The 22,747-nt window shown below is 37.1% G+C and overlaps 1 protein-coding gene across 4 annotated transcripts in view; it reads left to right on the forward strand.

The window, feature by feature from the left end:
* Positions 1–22,747, forward strand: part of ClC-a (chloride channel protein 2) — a 222,308-nt gene that overhangs the window by 189,234 nt on the left and 10,327 nt on the right. For all 4 annotated transcript variants that reach the window (XM_083135172.1, XM_083135173.1, XM_083135170.1 and 1 more), the window contains exons 12-19: positions 3,692–3,807; positions 4,995–5,109; positions 9,538–9,675; positions 10,866–10,986; positions 11,318–11,480; positions 12,977–13,116; positions 16,239–16,362; positions 22,001–22,228. In XM_083135172.1, the coding sequence (XP_082991298.1) occupies positions 3,692–3,807; positions 4,995–5,109; positions 9,538–9,675; positions 10,866–10,986; positions 11,318–11,480; positions 12,977–13,116; positions 16,239–16,362; positions 22,001–22,228 (1,145 nt within the window). The remainder of the gene's footprint in view (positions 1–3,691; positions 3,808–4,994; positions 5,110–9,537; positions 9,676–10,865; positions 10,987–11,317; positions 11,481–12,976; positions 13,117–16,238; positions 16,363–22,000; positions 22,229–22,747) is intronic.

The raw sequence follows: 22,747 nt of genomic DNA on the forward strand, positions 1-22,747 counted from the left end.
TTCGGATCGATGTCGGACGTCCAGCACATTGTTCGTCTTCGACGTCTTTCCGGCCATCTTTGAATTTTTTATGCCACTCAAAAACACTCATTTTTGACATGGCTTTGTCCTTGTAAGCCTCACTGATCATATGAAAAGTCTCCGTAGCAGATTTTTTCAGTTTAACGCAAAATTTGATGGCACAACGCTGCTCGATGGTTCACTGCATCTTGACTCTCGACACAAGCATTAAACACACTTTCACTTCAGGCACGACCTACACGCTCCAAAGGCTTGGAGGCAACTGAGCTTGGTCTCCTAGCTCACGTGACATCCCGCAACACTGATCCCACCCACAGAGACCGCCCTCCACCCCTTCCCATTGGCCGGACAAATCAATCCCGATACTTATTGGATAAACCCTGTATACAGACACAAAGTCAGACTTGAAAATGAATGTAGATCAGCAGTAAAATGCAGGATGCTAGGACAACCCTAAATGCAGTAATTTGTTACATAAAAAAGAATACCAAATTAAGGTTTTCATTTGACACACTTGTATGTGCACAAATAAATGACATTCAATGAATAAATATAATAAAAATTAATTGTGGTACAAGGAAAGAACAGGTTAAAGAGACACTAACTCTTTTCAGCTGTGGGTGGGAGGACATACTGTCCAGGTGCTGGTAGTTAAGGGCTTTGGACACCATAGTGGCAGTAACTTACTTCTACTTCTTATTATTGCTTCCCCTTCCCTCTTTTTTTCTTTCTTTTTTTCTTCTTAGAATTGGAGTGTGTTGTCATATTTAAGCATTAGAATGAAGCAATGAGAGAAGGGAAAATGATGAACCATTTGCTTTTCTAAGATAAATTTCAGTGAATATACCTTTAACTAGAACTGTTGAATGTAATGTGCATTTGTATTGTTTACATTATTCAGTATTACGGTTATATACACCCGCTGCAAAATGACTTCGGACCTCATGTGAAATCTGCCGTAGTAAGCGGTCTATCACTTTGCAGCCTTGTATCTAGTGTTATTTTGAACATGGGATTGTTTTTGCATGAACGTATCTGGCAACAGTGTACGAGGGTCACTATTTATATTTTGAGCCTTGGCAACACTGATTGAAGTTAGGCGCGATTTGACGTTTGCACTGAATCGTCTGGCATTATTGACCATAACGTACTTCAAATGTTTTGTCAATAGCTTGATTTGTGTTGTTTATGTTGCCTTGGAGATTGCGCGACAACAATAAAATTTAATTAACTCGTGAACATTTTCGTGCGATGATTTTTTACGATTTTCGACGTGGATTATCAAGACAAGAGTGCATCGATCAACTTACTTCCACATTTGGCGATGAAGCCCCATCTTTTCTTTTGCCATTGTGAAACGCTGGTATAACGAATTTAATCGTGGCCGCCATTCCCTCACCGATGAGATTCGCGAAGGTCGTCCAAAATCAGTTGTTGTTCAAGAAAACATTGATGCTGTGCAAAACCTAATACTGCAAGATCGTCATGTGACATACTGTGAGATTGAGGCAACCATAGGCATTAGTTCCACCAGCATATATAAAATATTACATGATCATTTAGCTGTGAGAAAGGTATGTTCTCGTTGGATCCCACACAATTTGACAAAAACTCAAAAAGACGCTCGCGTCAATTGGTGCAAACAAATGCTCAATAAATACAATCGTGGTGCTTCAAAAGACGTATATAAGATTGTAAAAGGTGACGAATCATGGATATATGCATATGAGCCGGAACGTAAACAGCAGTCGACTGTATGGGTGTTTCAAGGTGAACCCAATCCAACAAAAGTTGTTCGCGCTCGAAGCACATCGAAACAAATGGTCGCCTGTTTTTTCGGGAAAACTGGTCATGTGGCAACTGTGCCTTTAGAGGAACGTAGAATGGTCAACTCTGAATGGTACACAACAATTTGTTTGCCAGAGGTCTTCGGTCAAATACGGAAAACAAACAAACGCCGTCGGATCATTCTTCATCAAGACAATGCCAGCTGTCACTCATCTCATCTAACAACCGACTTTATGAACAGTCAAAAAATCGAATTGATGGATCATCCGCCGTACAGTCCTGATTTGGCACCCAATGACTTCTTCTTGTTCCCGAATGTCAAGAATAAATTGCGTGGACAATGATTTTCGTCGGCGGAAGACGCTGTTGATGCATTCAAAAACCATATTATGGAGGTGTCTCTAGAAGATTGGAAAAACTGCTTTGACAAATCGTTTGAACGAATGCAAAAGTGTATTCACCATAAAGGAGAATACTTCGAAAAACAATAAAGCAGTTTTCAATGCCAAATGCCTGTTTTTTCATTGTTAGGCTCAAAATATAAATAGTGACCCTCGTATTACTGCTGATAAGCGAGTTCATTTCATTTCGTATTGTTAGTTGACACAGGAAGGGTGTCTTTCTGATGTAGTGTGTGTGATAAATTGCTGTGTTTTCGTGTGGTGCACTTTGTGTTGGATATTTTCCTACTGTATTTGTGTCGGATATTTGACTACTGTTCAGGTGTACTGTAGTAGTGTGGAAAAAGCCAGCATTTTTGCATGGCAAGGTGAAAACGTCCCGATAAAGACGATATGTAAACAAACAGGTTGTGCAAAATCAACCATAATGAAGGTACTGGCAGCCGCCAGAGGACTGCCTCCGACTGTCATTCCAAAGCACAAACTCAGTGGTGGAAGGCAAAGAAAAACAACCATATCTACAGACGCTCTCCTAATGAGAGAAATAAAGAAAAACCCTCGACTGACAGTGTCAGAACTTAAAGAAAGGCACCTGAGTCTGCTGGAAATGTTAGTGTTCGCACGATCCAGCACCGTTTACAGAAAGACTTGGATTTGCAGTGTTGTACTGCTGGTAAGAAGCCACTACTCACCGCCCGCATGAAGAAAGACAGTCTTGCTTTTGCAAAGAAATATGCACACTGGACACCAGCACAGTGGAGGAAAGTCATGTTTTCCGATGAAAGCTCATTCCAACTGTTCCGAATGGGTGCTGCTAAGGTTTGACGTCCATCATCTTCAGATCGATATGACCCAAAGTATACGGTTCTGACCGTTAGGCACTCCCAGTCTGTAATGGTGTGGGGGTGTTTTTCAGGTGAAAAGGGTAGGGCAGGTTTATATTTCTTACCGCAAAACGTGACTATGAACGCAGTCCAATATATCAACGTTCTTAACGACCACAGCTAAGAAGGTAAGGAAATGACTTGAGGAACAACAGCAACTGCAGTACAAGAATATTGGTTTATTGATATAATTAGCAATAATTTTATGATGCATTACTTGTGAAATTGTCTTTGAATGCACAATTCTGTGATTTTTGTTATTTTTCTAGTGCTTACAAAAACACATTCATTTATCCCGTTTTTGTAAAATAAATTTGTGTTAAACTTTGTAAATGTCATGATCATGATGTGAATTTTGTATTTGAGGCAGACTTTCATTTACTGGCATCAGTAAAATTATACATCTAACACAAATCAATAAAAATCTCACATGTGTACATCTCTAAATATTAGTTAATTTAATTTACATCATTAACATCCATATTGTCCAATACTTTGTCATTAATGTGACGAAGAGGGGTTAAAAATAGCATAACATTGTCTTGCTTTGTAGTGTTTTAATGCTTGCGACACTAATCCATTGTGGTTTCTTTCCAGGGGGTTATGCAACCGTTGGTGCAGCAGCATTCTCAGGGGCAGTTACTCATACTATATCAGTGTCTGTGATAGTTTTTGAGATGACAGGACAAATAACTCACATTATTCCTATAATGGTAAAATGGCTTTCTTTTAACATTTAATCACTTCTTTACTCATGATTCATTAAGAATAATTTTTGCAAGGAGATTTTTGATCACTGTGTTGAAATGACACACTTAAAGAAAATCTACCCAATTGACAAGTTTTCTGATTAGTACTAATTAGATTTCAGTGGTTATTAATCTATCGATGCATAAAAAGTTTTATTATTTTTTTATTCTTGATGTAGAATTAGCAGATAGCTGTAGCTGTTGTAGTTCCCAGATAGCAAGGTAGACTTACCTCAAATCCACATTAAATTTGCAATGAAAGTCATGTGAACTTGCAATAAAATTTCAGAGCAAGTCTGCAAATTTTGGTGCAAATTTAAAGCAAAGGTACTAATTACCAACATTTGAAATTGCAGCAAGTTGTAACTGTAAGCTGCAGCTAACTTGCACGATAAGTCTCAAGACTTGCTGCAAGTTAACGTGAAACTTGCAAGGCAAGTGTTAAAGATCTGAGGCTTGCTGCAAGTTAACATGAAACTTGCAAGGCAGGTGTTAAAGATCTGAGGCTTGCTGCAAGTTAAGATGAAACTTGCAAGGCAGGTGTTGAAACTTATAACTAGAGCCCGAAAATGTTGGGAAAATGTATTTTTGTCTGCTACATTTATTGATAGAAATTTTCTTCATACACATTTTTTATGTTATTGCTAATGTTTTAGATGCTTTTTCATTTTGCCTATTTTGTACCTTACTGCCTATTTTTAATTGTAAGTTGTTTTTTTTTAAGCAACATGTGTAACTTACTTTTCTTTCAAAAATGTTTATTAACACATTATGGTGCTACTTTTTGAAGTAAGGACAAAGTTAGATGTTGCAGAAAAGTAATGAGTGCAAATGTATGTAATATGTAATATTCTTTAAAGGTGGAAATTATTTTCTTGATGATATGAATCCAGCTACAATGGCTTGTTTTATATATGGTTCAATTACTTCTGTCGAAGTAGAGTGTGCGATCATTTTCTGTTATGGAACTAGTGGTTATGTGCAATCAAGGAAATTAAAAGTATTATTTCCATGTAGATTTTAACTTTCTGAATAGATATAAGTGACTGGAATTTGCCACTTTTTCGTTGTATTCTGCCTATTTTCCACATTATAAATGCCTTTTTGCCTGCATGCTCTTACGATTGAAGTTTCTATCTTAACATTTTCAGATTGCGGTTCTCATCTCAAATGCAATTGCATCCCTTCTTCAGCCATCACTGTACGACAGCATCATTCTCATCAAGAAACTTCCGTACTTGCCTGATCTTTTGCCATCCAGTTCAGGTAATTTTCATGTATCCTACCAGTTGCTGGTTATGAGTCTCCTAGTTGATTTTGAAGTCTGCTTTTTAGTTCTCAATGTTGTATTTATATGACTGAAACTACCAATTTGACTAATGCTGCAAAGAGGAAGAAAGAATGTATGTCACCACCATGAGTGTTAAGTCCAGCTTGGTGGCTAAGAGCATTAAGTGGTGGGCTTCCGATCTTGCCACTGAAGTTGTCAGGTTCTAAGTACCAGCCTGGGCATGCGTGTTCTTTTGTGGGTATCCATTCATCAGTTTTATTATTAGCCAAAAGTGGTCGAACAACAATGTAAAATAGCAAAATTACAAGTGCAAAGAGAGAGTTAGGATGAGTTGGAAGCAGATACATCTGCACACAGTCATTTGCCTTCTCTATTATCTTTCTAATCAGCTACAGTGCACAAATACAAGGAATTGCCTTAAGATTTGTCACACATGGGAGATACACTACACAGAAATTAAAATAAAAAATGCAGGCTCGACCAGGACTTGAACCTGGGGTGTCTGACAATGACATCTCCAGCTCCATGCGATATCACCTATTGGGACTAATTCTGCACAAGTAAAGCAATGGAAGCATAATAATCAGATGAGACCAGCACTGGCTCAGTGGTCTTAGAGCAAAGGCACATTATGTCAGAGACTGAGGTTTGAGACCTGGTCGAGCGTGCATGCTTCACTTAAATTTTTACAAGTAAGGAGTGTTGAATTGCAAATGTTCATAGGGTTTGTATTCTCTTCACAAGTCTGTACTTGATAAAATTAATTTAGTTACTTGAAATTTAGGTTCATACAAGTAAGGAGCGGATGTAGGGGAAATGTGCATTCCCACAGCTTTGGTGATCGAAGACCTGATAATGTAAAATATGAAATTAAAGTTCAAAAGATCTTCCTAACTGAAATAGTAAAGGACAGCAATTTATCAAAACATGATGTGTGTGTTTGGAAATTTATCAGGAAATCTTATAATAAACAGACATACATCTCTTCCTTTAAATATATTAGTATTAATCAATTGTTGACACCATTATTTGTATTTAAGGGCTCTGAAAAATACAGTGAGCTACTTTTGAAAGTAGTCATTAGTTTACAAATAAATATCTTCTTTCGGGGCCCGTCAAAGAAGCAGAAATTGCACAACTCGTGTCCAAAATCTGTTCTTATTCTTGTGGCACAGACTGAATAAACTTAAAAATTATAAAGCTAATTCTTCCACACATTCTTTCACCTCTGACTCACTTCACAAATTTCTCGTTAGATAAGAACACCTTTCCTCTTATATGGAAGGAGGCCAGAATCCTGCCCTTACCGAAGAAACGACACGTGACCGACATGAACGACTTACGACCAATTAGTATATTACCTGTTTTATCAAAAGTTATCGAGAAAGCAGTGTACAAGCAGATAGAAAGTTTTGTTGCCAAAAATCAAATATTGCCTGCAGTACAGTCTGGTTTCCAACCTCCCCACATCACTGCAACTGTGTTCATGAAAGTAACAGACGACATTTTACAAATCCTGAATGAAAGTAAGGTTTGACTTGTCCAAGGCATTTAATCTTGTATCTCATCAGTTACTCCTTTCAAAAATGAGTTACTACGGTTTTTCGCCCGGAGCAATAAAATGGTTCCGGTCTTACCTTATTGGGCGAATGCAATCGGTGACACTTTCTTCAAAAGCTACATCGACTCCCCTCACAATACCCTCGGGGGTCGCACATGGAAGTATTCTAGGGCCTTTTCTATACTCCCTCTTCACCTCCTACCTACCCCTGCATGTACGACACAGTGTACCTCATTGTTATGCTGACGACATGCAGCTGATTATGCCAGTAGGCCCCAAAAATGTAAAACCAGCAATTGATCTCCTGAACCGTGACCTTGATGCTATATATAAATAGTGTAAACGTAATGGTCTTGTAATTAACTCCGGTAAGTGCTGCTTTACATTAATTGGTTCTAACACTGCTTTAAATAAAATTCAAATGAATGAGTTATCAATTAATATTAATGATGTGAGGGTCCTACACTGCACAACTGTTAAGAACTTGGGTGTGATATTTAATCAGAAACTTGACTGGCAAAACTACGTAACATCTCAGAGTTCAAAAGCTTATGATATACTTAGATCACTCTATAAATCATCACTACTTACTTTCGACTGATGTTAAATTGCGTCTTTTGCAAACTCTCATTCTTCCCATCTTTGATTACGGTGATGTTGTTTACGGTGTTAATGCTCAATGTTAAGAATGCTCAAATTGTACAAAAAGTACAGAATTCTTGTATACGTTTTGCATTTAGCTTGAAACGAAGGGATCACATACTGCCTTACTTAAATGACGCAGAAAACTACATCTGGCCTGCACAATATTCAAAATTCTGCACACTAAGACCCCAATTTAGACACAACATACACAACTACATGACTCTACACTCTATGAAACTTCATCTGGACAGATTTACAAAATCCATATTCCTGCCATCCTTCAAAGCTGCTCTCGCATATTGTTGGAATGCATTGCCACCAGATTGTACCTCGTGTGGGACATACAATAGCTTTAAAAGGGCAGTAAGAAAAGTACTTCTAGATGAGCAGGGAAAGAGCCTCAGTACACATGACTAGATGCAGCATGCTTACGTTGATATCAAATCCAAAACAAATGAGCAGATTTGAACCCGAGACGAACATTTTGATGCATGTGAATTGAGTAGAGTAAAATTGTCTTTATCTTTTTTTATAGTGTTAATTAATGAAATATTTTTATAGTGTTAATTAATGAAATATTTAGAAGCGATAAATGTAATTGAATTCTTATGTTATGGTAGGAATTGTATTTTTGTTTGTTTGATTGTACTAGATTTTGCAGGTTAAGTGGTAGAGCAGCCACAGGCTGAACTTTGCCCATGAATAAAGAATTTCTAATATTGTAAAAGATTTTTTGCCCTTGACACTGTCGGATTATTCTTTCTTGGCAGAGTAGATGAAAGGTAACACCTTGGTCAGAGATAGTCAGAGTTTAATTTCATATTATGATTTAACTGTAATTATCGTATTCGTGCATCAAAATCCATTATAATATTGTAATGAAAATATATTTATTTCTATTCTATTGCTTGCTCTTTTGGAAAGGAAATTTCAGTACTTCGCCCAGGTATTTTACCAGTATAATACATTATGTGTGTAATTTCATTACAGTAGTTTGGGTGGATAATGTAACATAAACAAAACATTATTTGGTTTTATACTTTTTTTTTGCTAGTTGTGTCAGTATTTCATTAGCAGAATTATTGTAACAATTTGTAGTGTCAGCATGCTACTTCTAAAAGGTAACTACTGTTACTTTGCTTTACTTGTGTTTTAGTTTTCTTGTTATATTTGCTATCCAAATGGAAGTAATTTCTGGAAGTTTCGTACATGGCAATTCTTGTGTTATATCATTGTCAGTGCCGGATCTACAACCCGCAATATCAATCCGTTTTTTTCTAGCCACACCTCGTATTGTTAGTGTGACTGATTTTTTTTTTTCCTCACCTTCCACAGAGAAACCTCGGTTTTACATTTTCCAGGGAACCAAGCTGAAAAAACTTAAAATGAGGGAAAATGTAAAACTGGGGAAAATTTTATGCATTTTGCTATGTTGGGACCATCAAGATTGAAGGTAAAATCCGGGAATGTAAAATCTGGGTTCCATTGTATACAGAAGTCTGTTTCATCTTCTTAGGCCTGCTGAGGACAAAAACATCTTCCTTAGCATTTTTCTTAACATTTATGCCATGATCAAAATGCTACCTTGTAAAGTGAAAAATATTGTGGCATTTCAGATGCCATGACATATTTCATGGCATTTCTCAATGATAGAATCAGCTGTTATTTCCGTAACATTTTTCATAGCATAACCAATCAGAAGCAAGCTCAAAGTCACGAGTGCTGAGTGAAATGTAAACAATGTATCACTTCACATTTTTAAAAGATGATAACTATTCAACCAAGAGGAATAACATTTCTTATAAAAAGGTATTAGGTACGAACCTATGGTGCTGCTTAAATACATACTTCATAGTGTATACAATACACCTATGGAAGAATAAATAAGAGTTAAAATTCTCCACACATTTTAGTATGCACAGGGCCACAACATTATTTTAAACACAATATGATGTAGAATCTTACATGCAAGTGACGAAAAATGTTTTATCTTTCTCACAGTATGATAAAATGCAGTTAATATGGTTTTTAATTTATCACCATTTCCACCCACCCGAGAATTTCAAATATCAGTTCATGTATATCTGTAACTTCAAAAAATTAAAAAAGTAAAGAGCAAGTTGTTTGTGCATAGCAAGTATATTCAGTAAGTAAGAGTACCTGTTCATTATATATACATGTGTTATTTTCATTACAGGAATGTACAGTATATATGTGGAAGACTTCATGGTACGAGATGTGAAATATATCTGGTATGGAATGAGCTACCGAGAACTGAAAGAAGTGCTGAAGGATAACAGAAGTTTAAGGAGTTTCCCGTTGGTGGATAACCCAGGTGAGTCACCTTTTCTGCGAGAAACCAGTTTGGAATATGATAATTAGACTCATATTAGTTTTTTTAAACTATGTGTTCTGTACCTAAGTTAGATTTTTTGTGAATTTCTGACAGTTATTAAAACTTATATTATTTGATACTCATTGGAAGTTAATGATAAAACATCCATTTACAAAATGTAACACTTATGATGAGGTAAAAGTTTAAAAAGTGTTCAGGAAGTGGCAGACGGGAACTTTCAAGTTATCAGTGCTCCTAGTATTAGTGATGGAGATATTGCATATGATTTTGTTTAGTTATTTATTGAATGATTAAGGATGGCATTCCTTTAAGCATGTTATCAATTTTAAAACTTGAATGAATATGAAGAGTTTTTTTTGGGATATCAACCAGGTGATTTCTGGATAGGCTTCCGAGCTTTTGAGAGCTAACGTCACTCTCATCTTCAGGGATTGAAGTGCAGAGACATGTCAGGGTAAGGCTATATGTATTTGGTGTGGGAGGGGTGAGGTGTAGGTGGTGGGCCAATCAAGTGGCATCTCTCCAATGTTTGCGCTCCCAGTCTACTATCGCTAACCAGGCTGGGTCCAGTTCAAGTCTCGTGTCCTTGTTGAGGTTTTTCTTTTCCTCATGGATGACTATTGCTTCTTTGATGATTCGGTCCCAGTAATTGGATGACTTATTGATGATCTCAATAGTTGTGAGGTCAATTGTATGGCCCTCCGGGATGGAATGTTCTGTTTACACTGATTTTCAGGATGAAAATTCTTGATGTAGCTTTCTTGATGCATTGTTGTTCGATTGTCCTCCCTGTTTGTCCAACGTAGGCTTTACCGCAAGAACAGATGATACAGTAAACCCTGGGTGTCTTCTGTCCTAGGTTGTCGTGATTTGCCCGTGACCTACACCAAATACATACAACCTTACCCTGATGCATCTCTGCACTTCAATCCCTGAAGATGAGAGTGGCGTTAGCAGAAGCCTATCCGGAAATCACCTGGTTGATATCCCAAGAAAATCTCTTCATAACTCGCCACCAGGAAAGCTTCAAGAATTATTTAAATGAAATGTTTATGTTGTAACAGAAGAGTACTAAAAATATATATTTTAGAGGTAAATTATTATTATTATTTTCTTGACACAGTAATATTCAAATGTTTTCACCTGTCATACAACTTGCATACTTGCAGAGTCCATGATTCTTCTGGGATCAATTCCAAGGCTGGAACTGATCAAACTCATTGACAAGCACATAGGCAGGGAGCGAAGGTTACAGGTCGCGGCTCGCTGGCAGAAGGAAGCTCAGGAAAGGTATGTCATGGAGGGATTACAGGAAATTACATAAACCACTATTAATATTTCTAAAAATTATGTTCAGTATTTTCAAAAAGTCACTAACATATCTTCTTCCATCAAGTGCCAGATAAAACATGTTCTTGCCTGTTGTAATAATTTGAAATGAAATGAAACATGTTTAAAACCAAATATTTTTTTTTCCTTTCCATGATATTGGTGTGCTATCTTTAAATGTGTGCTGTTTGTTTCATTTTCGTCCTGTGGCAGATAGGAGCAGATTTCAAGTAACTTGGTAATGCCTTGTGTAAGCAAACACTAGTATTCTCATGGGTGGTGTTCATTTTAGGGCACGAGAAGAAATGGAGCGTAAAATGCTGGAAGAAAGACGTCTTGACAAGCAGAGGCGACCTTCAAGGTTCGAAGTGACTCCTGCCCCTGACATATTCCTCAAGCCACAATCTGCAAATGAACTAGTTCCTCCATCTCCTCTGTCTATTAATGGTGATGAGGTTAGTATTTGCAGTATGACAGCTTTTTGTGAGGCGTTGAGATTTCTATAAGAGGATTTTTTTTTTAAATTTTTATTATTTCCATTAATGTTCATTTGTTGGTAATTTCATGCCTGTTCCATATTGTATGCATAGTATACTTTGCAACAAATGAATTTGTATTTGCTACATTGTTCTCAGGACCCTGCATGGGGAGGGGACGATCATTTGGAATCATAGCTCCATAGAAATGACTAAACAATAATAATATTCCTTTTAAGGCGAAGAGTAACAGTTTCGTACCAGGTGTGCATTATTTCAATATTGTCGGAATCGACAATGACTGAAAAACAAGAGAGTATGAATTTTTTCCTATGTTGCAAGTGGAAGCATTTTTTAAAGTTGATTATTAAGCTAGATACACTCTGTAAAAATATGATTTATAAGTATTTACAGAATCCCGTGGAGAATCTCTTATGGAGAAGCAACTTCAACTTCAAGTTATGGCTATTCAAATGGAAGTTTCGACCTTTCCCATCACAAACAAAATCTTTAACCTGTCCTCTTTCCATTCATGTGTTTTTCTATCCCATCGTAAGTTTGATATTCCCGAGAGAACAAGTAAAATAATGCTCCCATAAGCGTAATGCTAAATTTTCTCCCCATCCTACAACCATCCAGTGTACAGAACTCTCCTTCTCGAGCTCACCCCCAGGGAAAGGTCTGGGGGGAGAGGGGTTAGGGTTTAGCTGGACACAAACTGTTCCACATGGCCTTAAGAAAGTAAGAAACAAGAAAGAGCTCCCCTTCCCCCACTCAGCAGGAAAGAGTGAATAAATAACATGGTGCACTGTGATAGCATTGTTGGTCGTTTGTAATGAAATTGCACTTTTTTGTTTTTGCTTGCTTTGCTCACAGTCCAGATGTTTTTATGCACATCAGAAAAAAATTATACTGAATATTATTTACAAGATGTTCATAAAGTCCCGGTACCATTGAGAAAAACATAGCTCGGGAACTACATGCATTAGAACAATGCTTCTTCTTCTTGGGGTATGTCAAAGATTGTGTTTACCTCACTACTGTTTCAGATGTTGCTACTCTTCGAAGAAGAATAAAGGAGAATATTCTAACTTACTGGTGATATGCTGGGGCGTTTATGGGCAGAAGTGTATTGCCGCCTTGATGTTCTGAGAGCAACTAGAGGGGCACACATTGAGGTGTATGGCATATAAACGTGGAGAGTTGTAGCTCATTTTGCAATCTACAGCATTGTTCTATTGCATGTAGTTTCAGAGCTATGTTTTTTGTAATGGTACTGAGACTTTATGAACACCCTGTATAAGAGAGTTATTATATAATTTACTAATGATGATTTGATATATACAATACCAACCAAGTAATTGCTAATATATGTGCAAAGTTGTTTAAAATCAGAAATGGTCAAAATTTGAAATATGCATTTGGGATGCAACATGGTATAATTTTATTTCTTAAAATTATTATTATTTCCATAGCCACATTTCCGTCCAGTTGTGGGTGGACAACCAAAGAAATCCATTTTGAAGAAGACAAACTCATTTACATTACGTGGCTTCAGTCCATTGGTCAGCCCACCGACCACTCCATACACAACAGTGACAGGAGCTGAAAGCCGGTAAGCTGGTGCACTTGCAAATTAAATTTTTAGTTAAGTACTTCTGTGTCCATGTATTCAGCACCATATTGTAGAACAATAATAATAAGATGTATGCTTTTTAGAATAATTAGATGAAGAAAAAATTGTAACATATATTTATTTCAGAAGTTTGTTGCATACAGCATGTATCACAATAGAGTAAACAACTTAAAATGTTTATTATTAAAAACATTATCTGAAAAACAACAATGAGGGTTGTTGTATAACAGTGAGAAAATCTGAAAGTTTTGTTTTCATGTGCAAGACTTTTGTAAACACGGTCATTGTGATGCTGGTGTAGTGAAAGAAAATTGCGACATTCACGGGTCCTGGGACCTTACACCCCTAGACTTCTGCATTGGGGCTTTGTGAAAGACAAAGTCTATGTGCCTTGTATGCTGCAGAATGTGCAACAGCTAAAGGAAAGAATAAGAAACACCGTTGCTTTGGTGGACGATGAGTTCTTTGGAAAACTGTGGCAAGAATTAGAATTGTGTGTAGCATAACTGGTGGTAGCCACATTGAACATTTGTAGCCATGGTAGCCATTTGTAGACATTCATAGAAACTTGAAGTGTTGGTGATTGATAACACAACAAATATCATTGTTGTATTCCATATAGTTTAGTCAAAATAAATTCTTGAAGCTGTTTACTCTATTATGAAACACCCTGTTTAATGTAAATGAAGTATTATAGGTTACTTCAGTTTACGTCACCATATATCAACACAGCACAACATGGTTTTCTTCCAGACATCTCTTGCCTAACAAATATTTCCGTCTTACTTTCACATGCTGCCAGAGCTATTGATAATAACTCCCAACTTGACACTATATATTTGGACATTTCAAAAGCCTTTGACAAAATTAATCATAAATTTCTTCTTCATAAATTATCATCCAGATTTAACATCCATGGCAAATTTCTCTCTTTACTTCAGAACTACCTCCATGAGCGTGAACAACATGTTGTTCTTTCAGGTACCTCTTCTAACTTTCTTCCCTTTTTGTCTGGAGTTCCTCAGGGAAGTGTCTTAGGGCCACTCCTATTCCTTCTGTACATGGATGACCTCCCTGAAAAACTGTCCTCCCTCCCTATCAATATACTTTTGTTTGCGGATGACTGGAAACTCTTTAAGGAGATCTCATCGCGTCATGACATGATGATTCTTCAAAATGCTCTCACAGAACTTGTTAATTTAGAACTAAACCCTCAGAAATGCTCTTTCCTTACTTATTCCCTAAAAAAGGAAAAAGTGGTGTCTACTTATTCTATTGAAAACAATCCAATCCAAAACGTTTCCACCCTAAAGGACCTAGGTACAAGGTGTGTTCAAAAAAAGACCGGATTGTTGGAATAGCAACTTTACCTGAACATGTACATCTTATCCATGTTTGTCCCCTTCAAAGTACTGTCCTTGGCTGGCCACACACCGCTCCCAACGTTTCTTCCAGCTTTGAAACGCCTCCTGGAACGTTTCTTCCAGAATGCTCTTTAGATCCCTCGTACATTTTTGTCTGATGTCATCAATTGTGTCAAACCGATGACCTTTCAATGTCGATTTCAATTTTGGAAAGAGGAAAAAGTCTGCCGGAGTATGGAGGCTGAGGAATCACTGTCGTCATGTTTTTGGCCAAAAATTCAGTCGCAAGTAGAGTGGTGTGAACCCGCACGTTGTCGTGGTGTAGCATCCAGTTTTGGTTCTGCCAAAGCTCAGGCCTTTTCCGCATCACTGCACGTCTTAACCTCTTCATAACCTCCACATAAAATTCCTTGTTGACTGTTTGTCCTCATGGGCCGTATTCGTAATAAACTATTCCTTGCCAATCGAAAAAAGGTTGATGTGAACATCGTCTGTTGACGTGGACGGTCGCCCACTTTGAGGATCTTCGTCCGTCGACGTTCTCCCAGTTTTGAACCGAGTGTACCAGTCGCAACACTGTGATCGGCTCATTGCTTCATCACCGAAGGCTTCCCGAAGCATTGTGAACGTCTCTGTGGCACTTTTACTGAGCTTGAAACATAATTTAACGCACACACGTTGCTCCTGCAAATCTTTCATTTTTCACACGGCCACAAAATGTCCCACAAGCCGCTGCAGACTCTGACACGTGTTGCTCGCACGAGCGAACGGCTTGCACTGAGCTCCGGGCCTTCTTGCAATGTACTTCACAAAGATGCCGCTAGATGGCGCAACTGTGTTCATTTGATTCCATCAAGTAGTTTGCACGTAGTGCACTCAATCCGGTCTTTTTCTGAACAAACCGTGTATTATAGCTACCACTAAAAAAGTCATGCGCCTTCTCGGTCTTCTATACAGATTTAGCGAAATTCAAAACCCATCATCTCCTGCTTTATTCTTCAAATCTTTCATCTCGCTCATCCTTGAATACTGTTCCCCAATTTGAGCAATGGCCTCAAAAACCAATCTCACCAGAATAGATTCTGTTCTCAGTTTCTTTCTTGCAATTGTTCGCCATAGAATACCTTCCTTTCGACATGTATCCAAATCAGACACCATGGCTGCTCTGAATATTCACACTCCATCCTTTCGTCGTGATCTAGCTGACATGAAATTTTTATACAAGATAATAAATTGCAAAATCAGAACAGATCTCCTAATCAGTAAATTCACACTTAGGCTACCCCAAAAGCAAACGTGCAACCTGCAACTCTTCCACAACCCAACCACTAGGCTATCCCTTCTACAACGCTCCTTGTTTTACAGGCTCCCAGAAATGTACAACAAACTTCCCCTGAATGTAGATATTTTCCTTCCAGAACGTAATTTTTGTATATTACTGACCAAGAACATGTAAATCTATCCCATCTTGTTATTGTTTTTATCTTTTGTTATTTTTTGTTTCTACTTTATGTTGTTTTAGTGTAAATGGCCAAATAAGACTGTATCTGAAACTCTGAGTAAATAAATAAATAAATATTTTTTTTTATTCAAATAACTTAATTTGTGTGTAAATGAGAAAAATCAATAGAGCGTTAATGAATTTGGGAGTCAATTTTAGTCATGAGAAGATAAACCGTATAACTGAAAAATATCAAACTATCAAAAGAAAACATCTAATGATTCTTCAATTTCCAGGATTCGGTTGGCCTTTGAGACAATCTTCCGCAAGTCAGCCACTTTGCAGGATGTGAATCCTGATCCAGAAGCTCAACAACCAGCTCCTCCAGTCAGCCCCAGTACTCTGAAGAAAGTTCAGCTGGTAAGCTGTAATATTTACTTTTGTAACTTCCTTATATGTATGTGTGTTGGGGGGGGGGGGGTAATAAATGTACATGTCATATCATTTTGTAGGAAACTAAACACAGCTTGTAAGAAGTTTGAACAGTGTTTCATATGCTTCCAAATGTTTTCATACTAGCAGTGGTGTCACATGCTGAAGCAGCAATAGCCATATAACATATTTTACCACATAAACGTCGCAGATTTTAGGCCAGATTTTGTTGCAAAAAAGTGGGTTGCAACCATTATGTGAAGCTTTTTTTTTTTAAAAAAAAAAATTGTGTTTGTATTGCCGGTACTTAAAAATTCATTTATCACTGTGGTTCAATTTCTGGGTTTTCGGCCCATGTATAGGATCAGTGGCAATCCACCATTGTGAGGAAATTGGGGAGGTACGAGTGAGTAGTGTAACCCGGTCATGGATATCTCTTACAACGGCTGAAGGTTCGATGTGCTGACCCCATGTCACCCCATTACCAGTTGAAGATCTCCACACCTCTAGGTAGGATTGTGGGATGGAGACTGGCAGTCGGGAGATAGGTCAAGGCCCTTACGGGCTGTAGAGCCATGGGTTATTATTATTATATTATAAACTGTCTTTGTGCAAGATTAGGATGCACGGGATACTCGTGAATGTATGTTAAGACTGAATCGACACACATTTCTTCATTACACTTTAGCAAACATTTTCCCTGTTGGAAAAAAGTTAAAATGTTAGTTGTTATTCATTTGTGTACTATAGTCGAAATATTACACTTGAGAAAATTTACAAGAGGGTTGCGAAGTATTCACTTGAAAATGTATTCTTCTGTGTCTTAAGATTGTGCCCCACTATCATTGGTTTCTGATGTGGCAATTGTGCAATGAAAGATTATAAACCAATTTTTGGCTTGAAAAAACATGGTGCGACGATTATGTGGTGACATATGGTATCCCTCCCTTTTTTTTCCCCACCAGATGTCTCAATGTCACAGTATCATGGGTCTACAGAAATAAATTTTGCTGTTTTCGCAATTGGAGCATGGATTAGAATCAACAATAAACTTTGAGTTACTCTCCTCCTCAAACTAATTACAAAAATAATAAATGTTACCATCATTTTACATACAGTAAATTTCAAGCACTCTATATTTGTCGATAGAATTGCAATGTCAATAAGGGAAAGAATGTTGGTATGGTATCTTGCACCGATACCACTTGAATTCCATCGTTCCCTTGTCTCAGTGTTGCAATTGATGCAATGGTAAGGATAAGAGATTTTAATTAAAATGAGGGGGTGCATTTACAGCTTGCAACATGACATCAAAACTCCACAGCCCCTAATTTTTCTAATATGTGACTGCAAGGAACAAATATCTGAATCTTATCCTCCCAACAGCAAATCAAGTATATTATGAGATTAGCTGTGACATCATCTTGGAAACTACACACAACACCCAGTGGGTGGATTTTCCACCTCCCGCACTCTTTTTTGCATTCATAGCAGAAACATGGTTCCCTTGGTGCATACACTAAACTCAATACTGCATGTTAATAAAAGAAAGTTATAAAACGTGACTTCGCTATGTCACATGATTACACACAGCCTTACAGCACAGTTGAGGAATGTTTTGCTCAGGAAGGCGTTCATGATGGAACGTTACAATCAGGAGTGAACCTAGAATTTAAAGTAGGATCCAAACCACTGTGTAAAAATAAGGAAAGGGATGTAAACAAACCTTTTTAATTAACCCTAGAACACTATTGTGTTCCAATATTACAGTGTAACTAGCGCTACGTAAATTTTACGTACATGAAGAAATCTTTTTTTAACACAACCTCTACATCATGAAAACAAAATGACGATTCTTTGTGAACATAATTGTGTTTATTTTCCTTATATTGGAATTTTATTCTTCATTTTAAAATGTATAAACATGGTTTTATTTAACATAGAATATTTTAAGAGAATCTCTTGATTGAGAAGCCCGTACGTACATTAAGAATGAAAGCGAAAAGTTCGAACAATGAAAAACAAACCATAATAATATTCATAACGCTGTAGATAAAGAACAAATGTAATTTTGAAATCTTACAAGAAAATAGTGCATGCTTCTAAACTTTTGTTTTCAAAATCTAACTATTCATATCGAACTTACAAATGTCAAAATTCCGTGAAAGATTTTTCTCGTTTTACTACAGCTACGTAAAATTGACTTACAGTGCACAACATAACAAACCAAATCAAGACAATCAGCGCTTGCACCCTCCTTACCACAGTGCTGCCTCACGTCTGACAGAATGCCCAAGGCACTGCTAGGTGGAGGGGTGAGTGGGTGTGAGAGGGGAGGGATTTGAGTGCAAAGCATACATAAATTTTAGTTCTAGGGTTAATGCTGGAAGACATTGCATATTTGTATGTTCTTTGTGCTTGACTAATTCACCTTTTTTGCTGTGCATCTGTTCTATTAGCTTTTCCTACTGTTGTAACTAATTAACTTATAACCTTTGTGCTTTACCAACCCTAGAAAAGTAAAACTTCGATATGAAACTCAATAGCTATTGTTCATAGTCTAAATAAGTAAAATTCTCTTTATTATACAATAATAAAGAGGTAAGTAAGGAAACCTTCCACAACACAAAATAAAGAAAAACTACCATATCTAAATTACCTTCATGAAGATATCAATGAAAGCCTTGCTCCTATGAACATCATAAATTGTTCACTTTTATCATCTGATGATGCTTCACTTAATGAAGAAAATATTAGAAAAGAAAAAAGTTAAGTGTAGTTGATTGGCAAAATATCTGCATGGAACTCACTCAGAGAGAAACTAAATTTTCTTGCACATTAAAAAAAAATCTTTCTGTTGCTCTTGTATCCTGTTTAAGCTTTCCTAATGTACTTTTTTGTCATTGTCTTATTAAAATAATACATATACATTCTTAGTAGAAATACTTTATTATTTAACTAACACTATTCTGAAATGTTTAATCCTGTATCCCCTCTCAGCACCATGAAATTAAGTACTATGCACTGTAACCAGCACATTAATACAATAATTATCCATGTAAATACTAATAGTAGATGAAATGTATACATTGCTGTACAAATATGCTAATATTTCTTCTTTAATATTCAGGGTATTAAGTGGAAACATTTAATAATTGTGGTAAGTGTTCAAGTGTCCTTAATTTTGTCACACAGCTATGGGTTTTGTTGTGAGGATCTCCACTGCTTTCATCTTGGTGTCATTTGCTTTTTCATCACAATGCATTTGTTAACGCACACTCTTGAGTTTGATGCACATTTTATGCACAAATATATGTTTACGCAGGATTAAAGGTTGTGTAAAGTGAAGAATTAGTAAGCTCATTGTAAATGGAAGTAGGTTGCTGAGATCATTTGTTTGAAGATTAAGAGCCAACTGGTGTTGCTAAAAATCACACTTGCATCTTAAAATCTCATATTTTTTTTGCCATCACTGGAGAAATGACCACTTTGCATTTCTGTATCTGTAAGTTTACCTCAATGCCTTCTTGTTTTAGGAGCTGCAAAAGTAACAAATATCAAACATGATGCTGCATATCTCAATAATAATTCTTCTAAGATATATGTAAATTGCATTGTTTATATTTATTTGGTGTATTTTATTTTGCTTTTTTGCAACTTTTGGCTAATTGCAAAGATGATGATGACGAGTGATATGATGAAATTGATGATGGGACATTCACAAAGAACACTCATGCCCAGTGGTGGCGGTTGGGGGGGGGGGGGGCATTTGACTTCCCCCTTTTTGCCACTTTTGTCCCCGCACTATGCTGAACCTTATCTGTATATACTGTCTTTGCCTCCCCAGTTTTGCCACCTACCCCCCCCCCCCCCTAGTTTTGGAACCCGATCACCGCCACTGCTCATGCCCAAGCAAGGATTCGAACCGTGGACTCCTGGCATCATAGTGTGCTGTGCTTACCACTCCACCATGGATGTCGCTATAAATTGCAAAGGTCAAAAATTTGCACACCTGTGTATCTGTAACTGGAATTGCAAGAACACAAACTACTTCACACTTACTCTTAATTTTTATTTATTTTTTATATTTTTTTGTAACTTTGAAAGTCGTGAAGTGAGAGACAGAACAAGAATTTTTTATTTTTTTTTGATCCAACAGAAAATAGTAATTTCCATCAATACAGAATGATTTGATTTGAAATTAAAATCAGACAATAGATTTATGACCCCATATTCATTATTCCATGCGCCAGTTTAGTGGCTGAGTGCGTTAAGTTGTTGAGTTTTCATCTCACCACAAAAGATCCCATGTTATAATACCAGCTTGGGTGTGGGTGTTATTTAACAAAAATTTAAATGCAATATTTACTTCCAGCGTAAGTATCCATATGTTGGATACTACCATTACCGAAAGAAAAATGATTTGAAATTTTGTCTTGACTTGTATCATGTTTCACACAAGAGAATAATATCCAAAGGATTACATTGAGTAATACTGAACCTCAGAGAAAATCAGCTGCCAATCATCTAGTCTATATATCTAAATCATATTTTTGTTTCTTATCTGTACCCTTGCAAAGATTCTGTCTGTGAATTTTATGTCACGAACAATAGGTTCTGTTTATAGTCCTGCCGTGCTTTGCACCAAAATGTATTTCAAGAACTTCCATAAGCAATAGTGATGAAGTTAGAAGAAAGGCAGATTGTGTGTCCTTATTAGGCTAGTATATTCCTGACCATGGAAAATCTGATAATTAAATAAAAACTTCAAATATGAATTTTACAGGAAATATTTAGGGATATGTTTAATGTAACTGGCCCTCACAAAATCATCTTGCACCATTCCCCTTGTCTGCACTCATCTTTTCTGGCATCAATGCTGAAAAACAAGGACGTACACTCTGTAGGGAATTTATTTTATTTGAGTAAGTTTGTTCTTTTATGCAGTGAAGTTTAAGGGAGATTTCAGGCCAAAGCAACATGCAACACATGTTGCTTGGGAGTCAGTAGTGGCATGTCAGTCCACATAAGCCCTAAGATAACACAGGCATATGATTATTAATAATAATTAATGAGATTACATTTTTGTTTATCAACCATTGAATATTTTCCAAACTTCACCTGGTTGATAACACAAGGGAATGTCTTCATTAAGAAGAAAACTTCAAAATATATAATATCAAATAGGAATAATATAGAGAATGACATTAACGAATGAAAGCACTTGTCAGCAACTCCTTGTTTTTGGACCTTTTTAAACTATTTAATACAAAGTTTAAAATTCAGTATGACATTAAAAAACTTCTTACGTCACATGCTGACAATTATTCTTGTTAAAAACTACACAAAACAAATAAACAGCATGCTACGAGTCACTTCAACAGTAATGTCGAACCTCACCTGCATCGTCTTCACTGTCTCGACTAGCCCTGGTGATTGACTCCGAGATTGAGTCAAAAGCTTGGACAGACTTTTAAAGTGTCTCGTATCGTTCTGTTTATATTTTTAGTGTTCTGTGTGTTTTTTAAAATTCAAATTAAGGAAGGGGGAAAAAGGCAATACCATTGGCAATCTAACACCACCTATATTTCAGAGTTATTCTCAGCTTGAAACTTTTCCCTTTCAGCCCCGGGAGCGAGTGATCGACATGTCTCCGGAAGACCAGAAGCAGTGGGAGGAGGAAGAAATGAACAAGGACGTGAATTTTGAAAAGTGCCACATAGACCCTGCTCCATTCCAGCTCGTAGAAAGGACATCCTTGCTAAAGGTTCATTCTCTCTTCAGCATGGTGGGAGTGAACCATGCATACGTAACGGCCATTGGCAGGCTGATAGGAGTGGTAGCTCTCAAGGAGGTAAGCAGGTGTTTTGTTCATGTGATGCTTCAGTTTCTGCTTCTCCTCGCTTATTAAGATGTGAAACAAAAAGACAGCTAAAAACATGAAGTACAATAATGAAGTTGCTTGTTTTCAAGAAAAAAAAAGTCAAGATATTTTTACAAATCTTAAATACATGTCCATTCGGTCACGGTGGCCTAGTCGGTAGGTTGTCTGACTACTAGGCGAGACAGCAGGGTTCGATTCCTGGGGTGGGTGATCTGAGTTTGGAATTTTTCCAGTCTTGTCTCCACATAAAGCAGCTCTGGGACTAACCAAGGCTCAATTGAATGGATACCTGGGGGGTAAGGGAGACCAGAGCATGTTGCTGATCACATCACCCCCAAAATGGCCAAGATCAAGAATGTGTGGGGCTATACCTCCATATCCCCTAAATGTGCCTTCATGGCATGGTGCTTTATGCATGGGGAACTTTACCTTAATGTGCATTTGTAGAGAACATATATTAGTGGCAAAATTTCTGCTGTTTTCTTTCGA

This window comes from Lepisma saccharinum, chromosome 14 (assembly GCF_977018435.1).
Source record: "Lepisma saccharinum chromosome 14, izLepSacc3.1, whole genome shotgun sequence".
NCBI classification, from domain to species: Eukaryota; Metazoa; Arthropoda; class Insecta; order Zygentoma; family Lepismatidae; genus Lepisma; species Lepisma saccharinum.